The following is an 11,889-nucleotide window of genomic DNA, read 5'->3' as shown; positions in this document are numbered from 1 at the left end:
GGCCCTGATGGAGGTGCTTTCGGTCCGGATGGCAGTGTTCCCAGCTTCCAGTACGGCCACCTTATCTGAGTTCTGTTGCATGAGGGCGGTCAGAGCTTCTAGTTTGGCCTCGAGGCCAAGGCTAGTGTTGTCAGAATTGTCAGTCATGGAAAGTTTCTTCACGTAGCAGAGTTCATTGAGCCGAATGATTGCTAGAGGCCCCATGGTGGGTGCCAAACTGTAGACGTAAAAATCTACCTGTACAGAAAGAGGGACTAATCCCGCGAGGTTGAGGCCACTAACGATCTGCTGTACCTGCACACGTAAAGAAACAAACATGAAGTGACGGAAAACACCAGGGTGGTGTTTGCCGTAGGCACTCCGATACTCAAGTCAACAAGGTTGAAAGAAGCTGATTTAGTGAGGGCTAGGGAGTAGAGAGGTTACCAAAAGTCTAGTCGGGGACTATGACTATAACTATAATGTGAAGTTCTCAAGCGGGAACTCTGGGGTCTGAAGGTGTAATGTAATCTGCCTTGCGAGAGAGCTGACCTCTGTTTAAATAGTGAATGTCTAGTCTCCCAATCCTGGTGGGATTAGGAGTTCTCATAGTAATCCGTTTCCTCCAAGGATATATCCTTTGGCCCCATTATCCTGGCGTGAAAGGGAGTCCAAGTATGACTCTGACACGGACCTTGGAGGAGTTGGGATAGTAGTGGACTACCTTATTAGTGTTCGAGCAGGAATGTGATCCGTAGGTGACCGTAGGCTCCGAATTCGACTAGGGTCCAGGAAGTGGGCTGGGATTAGGAGGCCTGTGTCAAGATGGTTTGGACTGACTATATTTCGTGTCGAATGGGCCTTATCCGGGGAGTTCTGGCTTGGGCCGCATCGGGATTGGGTCTGGGCTTTTCCTCATCGTCGACGCGTTATCCTATTTGGGCCGAGGTCATTTTTTGTCCCTAACACAATGCTGGACGAAAATGATTCAGCCATGTTCTTTGAGAGGAAAAGACAAGGGTGAAGATTTAGGCATTGAATTAGCTGTCTGAGAAGTGATGCTATATGGTGAACCAAGACAGCTTGGGTTCTGAGTTGAAAGGGGGGACTTAGCGAGGTAGCGTAAAAACAAGACTAGCATTTGACTATATCTTTAGGATTGATAAATAGCTCTCAAACGTAGAAACTTAACTCATTAAGTTTGAAGGAAATTCTGAAAAATATTCTATATGTACAAAAAAAAAAAAAAAAAAAAAAAAAAAAAAAAAAAAAAAAAAATTTATATATATATACAGTATAGGGTGGTGATAGCCAACCCTGATAAGACTCCTAGTTAAACAAGGAAATAAAATCCTAATTAAACACAAAAGTTAATTAAAAAAAGAATTCCTCACTATTAACTAATTATAAAATAAGAAAGGACTCTAAATAAAATAGGGAAAACGGTCAAAAAACTTAAACAGTCTTAAAACACGTCGAAATAGTGGACTTTAGCCTCAAAAAAGATACCCAACTAGAGATCCAAGCTGCCACATCATTGAGCTTGAAACGAGGATTAAAAGTTATGACTGTTTTAAGTTGGTCAACCACTCCACCCTTTACAGGAATTTATATCTTGAAGCATAGACCAGCAATGTTACTAATTTGACATACACACCAATCTCGAGATATACTTACACGCTATCATAATTTATTAATATAGTGAAATTGTTCAATTACATACTTGCATGAATTGTCAAATATATGCTAAATTTTTTATTTGATTCATTGCTATCATAATTTACTAACAACTAGTGTCTATCTTTAATCATCAGTTATCACCACTATGATGTATGATTTTAAAAACTAACGTGTTCTTATTTTATTGGTCGGTTTCACCACATCAATAAAGTGAGACAATAAAATTGTCCCCTAAAAATATTTGTGTATAATTAAACGCCTTATTTATTGGATAATACTCCATATACAATTTATCTCATACAAATAAGATGTTTTGGTGACTTTAAATAAAAAATAAATTAAATAGTTGTTGGGTTCACCAATCACCACATTGACTGCAAGAGTTGTAGCTTAAAACAACACTCTACGCATGGTATTTTGCTTAATAGTAAACATATAATTTTTTTTATATAAACTCATGTGCCAGAAAAGTTATGTCACACTAAATTGTGTACAAACAAATTATATATTTAGTTCATATATACGCAACACAACTATGCCGGCTAACACAAGGTTTACTAGTCTTTCTTAAAAAAGTGAAATTAGTATTAATATTATATACAAATATCATATATTTGGTTAATCATGTTAAATTATAGTTGGTTAATCTTGTTGGTTAAACGTGTTGGTTACTCTTCACCTACCATTATTTATTTGGAAGACTCATATATATTAGGTCTTTCTTTAGATTAATATAGTCTTCATCAATTAATTGTATTCATGAATAATGACATTGATCTTCATCGGACCAACCCCCTCAATTGCTTAGATCTTGATTTTACTTCTATATTTTATTTCATTTTAGTTAATATTTTGAAAAGATTCATAAAGAGAATTAAATAAAATAAAACTATAAGTTTAGTTGTGTGATTCAATCACGTATCTGTCAACCAAGATTCTTGTGTCAATAAACCTTGATTCATTGTATTTTTTTAGTTGTTCCTTGTTTAACCATATAGTATTAGTTATTGTAGTAACTGTATTAATGTAAGGTAATTGTTTTATTTACATTATTGCTCATGAGAAATAATTTAAACAAGTATCTTCATGAGCTAAAGTGGGATTATACTCACTTGGCTTAAGGAGTAAATAATGTAAACAATTATCTTCGAAGCTGTGTGGAGTTCGTTTCCTACTTTGAAAATCTTATTGGTAATGATGACCCCTGGTGACCAGCCTTGAGGGAATGAAGGGTATGTTTTGTAACAAGGTTTTTGAGGCCCATTGTGCCCACATGGTGAGACTAGTCACTAAGGAGGTAAAGGATGTCATCTTTGGTATGGGCCAGGGATTATAAAGCTTCGGGGGTCAAAATTTTTTAAAGAAGCCCAAGGGATTGTAGGTGAAGAGATGTTTAAGGTTGTTATAGAATTCTTTGCAGTCAGTAAGCTTCTAATTAAGGGATCAATGCCACTACCATTGTCTGTGTGCCTAAGTTGGAAGTGCCCCTAAAAGTGAGTGATTTTCGTCTTATATCTTGTTGCAACAGTGTATCTACAAAATTTTAGCTAATAGAGTGGTGGGCTGCCTGGGGGAGTTAGTTGATACCACTCAATCTACCTTTGTTCTAGGTAGGAGGATCAGTGATAATGTTTTGCTTGCTCAAGAGATTTTTCGGAACTATCACAAGGATGCATGAACCCCTCATTGTGCCTTTAAGGTGGGTATTCAAAAGGCGAATGATAGTGTAGATTGGGGATTTCTCTTGCAAGTGCTGAATTTATTTGGTTTCCTCCATAAGGTGATTACTGGATCTGGGAGTGCATTACCATGCCTGTCTTTTCAGTTGTTATTAATGGGGAGATTCATGGGTTCTTCCAAGGTGAGAGGGGTCTTTGTCAAGGGGGCCCACTATCCTCGTATTTGTTTACCCTAGTCATGCAAATACTTTATCTAATTATTAGAAGGAGGACACGGGAGAGTGATGGTTTTAGATATCACTTGAGATGTGAGGCTAATCAAATTAGCTACTTATGCTTTGCGGATGACCTTTTTTCTTATTCTATCATGGGGATCCTCTATCGGTTCAGATTTTGCAAGATTCCTTATTGGAATTTGGGGAGTTTTTAGGTCTCCACCGCAACCTCTCCAAGAGTACCACCTTTATGTGTAAGGTTGATGAGGTGAATAGGGCCATTATCAAAGACATCATGGGTTTTGATGAAGGGCAGTTGCTAGTTCGTTATCATGGGGTTTCCTTGATCACGACTAGATTACAACATAATGATTGTTTGCCTTTACTTGAGAAGGTTGAAAAAAGGATTAAAATTTGGAAAAATAGATTTCTCTCCTATGCTGGGTTTCTTCAACTTGTTACTTTTGTTTTAGCCTCCATGCAAGTGTATATCGAGCTTCAATGTTTATCTTACCTCAATCAGTCACCAAAGCCATTGAGAGAATGATGAGAGACTTTCTTTGTGCGGGTGGGGACTTGAGTAAGGATTAAGTGAAGGTAGCTTGGAGGGATATTTGTTTGCCTAAGGATGATGGAAGGTTAGGAATTAAGCCCATGAGACTATGGAATACCTTTTTGATGATCTTTCATGATTGGTCAGTAGTTGCAGGGAGAGACTCCCTCTAGGTTAAATGGATCCACACCTATAGGTTGAAAGGTCGTAGTTTTTGGAGTATAAAGGTGTCGTGGGATGCTAGCTAGAGTTGGCGAATGATCCTTAGACTTACGGATGTTATCAGGAGTGACCATTGGAAATGGTCAAACCATCTCTCTTTGGCATGATGCTTGGCACCCCTTAGGACTGCTTGATAAAGTTGTGCCTTATAGGACAATCTGTGAAACAAGACTTGGGCATAGTGCAAAGGTTAGTGATGTTTTAGTTGATGGCCAGTGGGTCTGGCCGGAATGCTTTTGGGAGAGATTCCCCCATATTGTTAGCCAAGTCCCCCTATACTTCTTTGATCAATAACTTGGAGATAGTTTACTGGAGATCTAAGGATGGAAAGAGAGTGCCCTTCTCAGCTAGACAAACTTGGCAAGCCATTTCCCCGGTGAGTACCTGAGTTCTTTGGAGCCATCTTGTTTGGAATGACAATTGTATCCCTAGGCAGTTTTTCAATCTCTGGTTAGCTATTCGACACAAACTGCTTACCTAAGAGGCTAAGACTATCTACTTTCTTGTCGGATTCTGAGATGTTGGAGTGTGCTCTTTTTAAGTGCCCAATGGATTCTCACCACCATCTCAATTCCACTGTAACCACAGTTTTACAGTCATTGTTATTTACCAAAATACTCAATGAGATAAATTTTCCCATACACAAGAGTGATGAATCTTATATCAATCCATCATAGTTATAGTGTACTTTTCAATGTAGCCAACCACTCCCATACTGATAGTCTTAAATAGGACTACGTTAGACTAGTGTCAAACTATACCAATATTTAGACACGACACTCTGGTAATCTTGAGTCAAAGGATTACATGTACCACCATCCGTTAGAAGATATATTCCATAGACATTAGGGTTATCATCCCTATTGAATCTTTTGGTGGACCTATTCAGTGAACTTGCCAAATGCAAGCACCTATATATTGTACCAAGTTGTCACCAAACAACTTCAACATGTAAGATCTGTTATTATCTTTCGATAGGTCATTCAACACTATGATAATCTTACTGTATTATCTTTATCCTTACTTAAGATAATACTAGGTCTATGAACAATTCTAGAATGACTATCTTATGTAATTATAAGGTTCTTAAATGAAAGATGCAAAACACTTAATACCCTTGTCACGATTTAACCATTCTACGGGCATATATCTAAATGTATATAAACTAAATGGTATAATTAAAAAGCCTTTTATTAACATCAATATGTTTTTATAAAGAGTCAATTATTACAATTGGATTGGCTCTAAGGCACCTACACTAACAGTCTCATGTGACCAAATGTTGCAAGATTTGGCGATGATTCCTTTAGCGTTAGATAGATCAACTAGTGCAAATTTTTGGACCCTGGTAGTGTTTCTAGTATATATGTACCTCCTACAACAATCGCCGATAACCATCGCTAGTGGTGGTCCCACGACCGACAATTGCAATTCCTAGTTTTATTTGTTTTATAAAAATAATTTTATTGAATTATTATTACTATAGTTTAATAAGTATGAATAAATTTTATAATTGTTATTCATATATAAGAGTAGAATAAACATTTTACATATTTAAAATCAGCTTAAGAAAAAAAATTGATTTTAAAAGCTAGAGAAGGTAACTTTTGAAAACCTTTTTATAAAATTGATTCTAAAACAATCAACTTCAGTCATGAGCAATTTCAAAATCAGTTTACCAAATACTTTTTAGCAATATCTTGAAAGTTAAAGTGATTATTTTATAATCTACAATAACTCCAAAGCACATACTTTATCAAGGAATAAATAATCAATAAAGATTGACTTACAACTCAATCTTACAAAATTTATCTCACAACCCCGACATATCAGCTCGCAATTGGGCATACGAGACCTATAACGAGCAAGCAAGACCCATTTGCGAGCTAACCAATTACGAATTTTCACATCGGAGTTGTGAGAGAAAGTTTGTGAGACTAAGGTATTAGTATAGTATTGCCCATAAGTAATATCATTTGGCTGTTTTAATTCTCTGATAAGGCTTGTTTTGGTATGTCATTTAAGATAGTATGTAAACTGTTTACAATTATTGAATATGCAAATTCTAGCCTATTATTCCAAAAGTCACAAGAGAGTTAATTTTGTAATTTACAAGTAATATCAAGGGCATTTTCGACAATGAAAATTAGTTGGTTGCTCCCATTTCTTAATTAACTAATTTAATATTGATAACACGGGTTATTGTCAAATCAAAATTGGCTTGACAACTATTTTTTTAATAAAGATAGGTTGACAAATACTTCTCACAACTTTCTATCATAAACGTTGATGTGATAGCTTGCAATTAGTCAGCTTGTATTTGGTTAGGCGGGACCTATTGTTGGATAAGTGAGACTCATTACGAACTGACCAATTATGAGCTAATACGTCGCGTTTATGAGAGAAAGTTAGTGAAAAGGGTTTGTGAGTGTAGTATTACTGCTATTTTTTAGGATCTTGAGAAAAACTTAGTAATTCATACGTCAAACTTGGCCTCTGGTTTGTTTTAACATCCAAAATTGACAATAGGGGTTGGTGTTGTATAATATGTCATACTTTGGACCTAACGTTAATTTTGGATACTTTAGGTGGGGTAAATGATTTAAACCCTTAAAATTAAAAACTATCAAGGTTGGCTTTGGAATCTAGTGTGATTACTTGCAATTGTCTTTTGAATGGGCTATTGAAGTTGAATTATATTGGTGATTGTTAGCAAAGTTTATTATTAGGACATGGGGAGAGTTATTAGGACCAAATTCGTATACCTTTCATTTCTTGACTCATGTTTTTTTGCTAAGGTAAAGGAGTTGTTAAGGTGAATGATTTTAGAAAAGATGGAAGAGAGAAGATAAGCGTTGCTAGGAGGGAAAAGGAAGGAAAAAGAAAGACTGAGGAGAAAGAAGCAAAAGAAAAAAAAAAATGAGGGGAAAATGGTAGGGATTTCCTTAAAAGTTGAAAACCAAAAAATGTCCTTTTACAAATGAAAATATCATCTATACGGCTATACCTAACCTCAAGTTAATTTGAAAAATGATGTCTTCTCAAAACTGGTAAGAGTTACTACAATACTTGAAAAGTTGAATTGCATTGGGGTAATTACTTAAATTAATTTTCCACACTTTCACGCATACTTTCTAACAATTTACTATATATATATATACACCCTCGGCATTGTGTTCAACATACTAAACCTCAAGTCCTTCGTCATGGCCAAAGGAAATTCAAATTCAATTGCTCTCTCTATCCCGATTTTTACCGGAGAAAAATATGATATTTGGAGTACTAAGATGAAAACATATTTTTTGTCCCAAAACTTATGGAACATTGTTAATGGGGAAAACCCAAAAAACATTCCCCCTCTCTTTGAGTATGATCATGAGCAGCAGAATGATGCAGCAGCACTTTTCATCCTTCAGCAAGCAGTGGATGATAATATTTTCCCAAAAATTTCATCTAAGAAGATGGCGAAAGAAGTATGGGACACTTTTAAAAAAGAGTACCAACGCAATCCTCAGGTATGCGCTGTCAAACTACAATATCTCGCTTCATTACAGCCTACTAATAACCGCCTCTGCTTTATCACAGATTATCACCTCACCAGAACAAGATAGGATGATCAGTAAGTATAGTGGAAAAATAAAATGAATTTTCAGAAGTAAATAAACAATTACTATTCCAATTAATTAGTATGAAAATTTTTCTGTTTGTTTTTATGGCAGAGAAATTGCAAGAAATACCTGCCACTATATCAAACTATACTCAAAGGCAATCTAGAATATGTAAAAGAACGCTGTGATGAGGATAAAGATGCGTTAGGAGCTAGGATCACGGTAAAGTTAGACACAGTTCTTCATGTTTCTGTTGGCGTTGGGACATGCAAGGCGAATCATATCGTGAAGTATCTGTTGGGTAAGATGTCAATGCATCAACTGACTTCACAGAAAAATAAAGAGGGCAACACGGTTCTTTCCATTGCTGCAATTGTTAACAATCTCGAAGCAACCGACATGATCATGAAGAGAGATAAATATCTATGTTTAATCCAAGATCCAAACAATTTAAAAAGGATACCTTTGATTGAGGCTGCTCGACATGGCCAAAAGAAGATGATTAACTATTTGTTGCAATTCAGCGACAATTATTTGAATTATGTTTTTGGTGCAACACATTCTAAAGATAAATCTGGTATTTCTTTCATAAACAAGCTTATAATTGCTGGATTTTATGGTGAGTTAAGTTCATTTTATTTTATTGATGTATATTTTTAACCATTTTCTTCAAGTTTAAACGTGAAATGAACAGTCCTAAATTTCTTTCCATCTTTATGCTCAGAGTTGGCGTTAAACTTGCTTCAGAAACATGAACGAAGTTTAGATAAAAACAAGGATTCTTGTGGTGAGTTTTTGAATACAATAGCTGGAAAGCCGTCTGCATTTCCAAGTGGAAGACAAAGAAAGCTACAGTTTCGGCTCCACTTTATCATTCCTAAGCGTGAGTTTACATTTCTCAGATAATTACTATTTAATCTTGCATCATCCATTATTTCATGAATATCATGTTGTTTATTCATTTGTTTTCTTATATTTTGGTTGTTAGGAAGAAAATTTCACTTAGCTCATCATGTATAAATAAAAAAATATTCTTTGAGTCGTACACTATAAGTGAGGATAATTAATATGTTTCAGAAATTTAGGGTCCATTTGTTTTGTTATTTTGGATAGGATTTTGGAAATAATATTGGGTAGTTGAATATGAGAGTATTATGAGATAAAATTTAAAAATTAACAAAAAAACCCCATAGGTTTGCTAATTTAACTAAACACCCCAATATATAATTTTTTTTTGTAAAATGACAAAAACACTCCCACCCACCCACAGTGCTAGATTCCGGCCACCACTGCCGGAATCTAGCCGAAAAATGGTGTTACGAAGCAGACCGGTCGGATCTGGCGGGTAGGGCGTTGATATGGCCTTTTTCGGCCAGATCCATCATGGATCTGGCCGAAAAAGGCCAAATCTACGGCCAGATCTGGCCGTCAACGGCCGCAAAAGTCCAGATCTGGCCGTCAGCGATAGCCAAAGATATGGCCGTCGTTAACCGTAGATCTGGCCGGAAAAGGCCAGATCGGTGAATTACCCGGCCAGTTCTGGTCGTTTATAGGCCTTTGTGACAGATTCCGGCTACCACTGACAGTGGCTGCCGGAATCTGGCAAGTATAGGTGGGTGGGGGTGTTTTTGTTAATTTTTAAAAAAATTTTGAGGGTATTTATGAAATTAATAAACTTAAGGGGTCTAATTTTTTTTTAAAAAATATACTAATATTTCTCAAATAACAAAACAAACAAGTATTTTGGGAATAGGATTGGGAATATGGATATAAATAATAAGCCAAAGGGAGCCTATACTATTCTAATAACTTTATGTGGTAGAATAGTGCGACTTAATTTTTTGACTGATATTATCAATTAGATTGATAACTTTTCTAGCTCTTGTTATAGGTGGATAAAAGTTACAAATTGTTCAATTAAAAGAAATCTAAAGGGTATTTTTTTTTTTTTTTTTTTTTGGATAAAAGGTAATTTATGAATGAAAGAATGGGTCCCAAAACCGGGGAACTAACTTTAACAAGAAATGATTTTTCTACTAAATAGCCAATAGTAAATTGGTCATAATTTACTAAATAAAAATCCAATTGATATCAGTTTGAAGCTTTTGAAACTAGACAGACAAAGTTTAATTTGATATATTATATACTGAATTTAGATACCTGCAGACCCTTCAAATTCTGATAAAAAATTAACGTTCCGCAATAAAATCAAGTTTAATTTTCAATATGTTTTTCGTATAAACAAAGACAATTTTCCGCTTTAGTAGTTTACCACTAGTAACTAGTTTTAGAAATTTATAGTATTCTAATGACTTTATTCGTTAGAATAGTGCAATTTAATTTTCCACCAATATTATCAATTAGATTATAAACTACTCTGACTTTTGTTATAGGTGGATAGAAGTTACAAATTGTTCAATTAAAAGAAATATATAAGTTATTTGTCACTAACTTTAACGAGAAATGATTTTTCTACCAAATTAATCATTATCATGATTGTTTAACTTTTAAATGAATTCATGTTTAGCTAGTCTTTAATGAAATGTTTTCTCCTGTTGTAATATATATTTTACTCAGCTATATAGTTCTGATTGTTGAGCTGTTCAATGTCTATATTCAATTTGCAGTGATTAGTCATACAAAGGAAAAAGGAAAGACAGAGTTGATGCATGAAACAGTGCTTAACTTGTCAAACTTTTGTGCAAGGAAATTGCAAACGATGTAGACCATGCAAAGGCTTCCGAGTTACTGAAACCACCGTTCCTTCTAGCGGCAGAATTGGGCATTTGTGAAGTCGTGGAAGAGATAATGAAATCATATCCTGATGCAATCTGGTTTACAAATGAAAATGATCATAACATATTCCATTTGACAGTCATGAAACGTCGAGAGAAGGTATTCCACCTCATATATGAAATGAGTGGTCGCAAACATTTGTTGTTGGTATCTCAAAACGTTGATAAGAACAATATCTTGCATTTAGCTAGAAAATTGGCACCCAAAAATCAACTTAATCTCATTCCTAGCGCAGCTTTGCAGATGCAGCGCGAGTTACAGTGGTTTAAGGTAGGAATACTTTTGGTTTAAACATTGCATGGGTGCTTTTGTAATGAACTCTTTCCATATATTTGTATGGTAATCATATATATAAAACTTACCCATTTTGAAAAATTGAGATTATTGAGTTAATTATATATGTCCAAATCTCTAATTAAAATTTTCTTATACAGGAAGTGGATAAAATTGTACCGCCGGACTACAAAGAGGAAAAAAATTATAAAGGAGAAACTCCAGCAATGGTATTTATGAGGAACATAAGGAACTCGTTAAAGAAGGTGAGAAATGGATGAAAGATGCAGCAACCTCATGCTCAGTAGCAGCAGCAATCACTGTACCGGGTGATTACAACAATAACGGTCAGCCGAACTTTCACAGACTGACATCCTTCATGGTCTTTGGCATTTCAGATGCATTCTCTCTTTTCTCATCAATTGCTGCCATCATAATGTTCTTGTCTGTCCTCACCGCACGCTACGCAGAACATGATTTTCTTTATTCGCTACCCAACAAATTGATATGGGGTCTTGTTATGTTGTTCCTCTCTTTAACGTCACTGATGGTAGCATTTTGTGCCACTGTTTATCTGGTGTTTTCGGAGAAAAAGGAATATTGGATACTTGCTTTAGTGTTTGCATCAGCTTCGGTCCCTCTCTCCCTGTTTGCATATTCGTAATATCCTCTCTTACGGGACGTGATCAATTCCACATATCGACCCGACATTTTTCGCAAGCAAAGAAGACGTGTCTTTGCACATTTTCTGAGAGTGATTAGAGAATAAGACATTTGCATCATTCTTAGTATTATATTGATCATATGAAAACTTCTACATGTATTTGAAAAAATGGTATATATGTGTAAGTGATTAGATAATAAATCACTAGCCCCTTTGACTT

The 11,889-nt window shown here is 35.4% G+C and overlaps 1 protein-coding gene across 1 annotated transcript; it reads left to right on the top strand.

Annotated features, from left to right (window-relative positions):
- The first annotated feature begins 7,534 nt into the window (after positions 1-7,534).
- LOC116106650 lies at positions 7,535-11,669 on the top strand. Its single transcript, XM_031393006.1, has 4 exons — positions 7,535-7,843; positions 8,048-8,555; positions 8,661-8,819; positions 11,404-11,669. Exons 1-4 carry the CDS (start codon positions 7,535-7,537, stop codon positions 11,667-11,669), a joined length of 1,242 nt encoding a protein of 413 aa, XP_031248866.1.
- Positions 11,670-11,889: the final 220 nt, after the last annotated feature.

Source organism: Pistacia vera, unplaced genomic scaffold, assembly GCF_008641045.1.
Source record: "Pistacia vera cultivar Batoury unplaced genomic scaffold, PisVer_v2 Contig117, whole genome shotgun sequence".
Lineage (NCBI taxonomy): Eukaryota > Viridiplantae > Streptophyta > Magnoliopsida > Sapindales > Anacardiaceae > Pistacia > Pistacia vera.
This window is presented reverse-complemented; position numbering and strand designations above follow the sequence as displayed.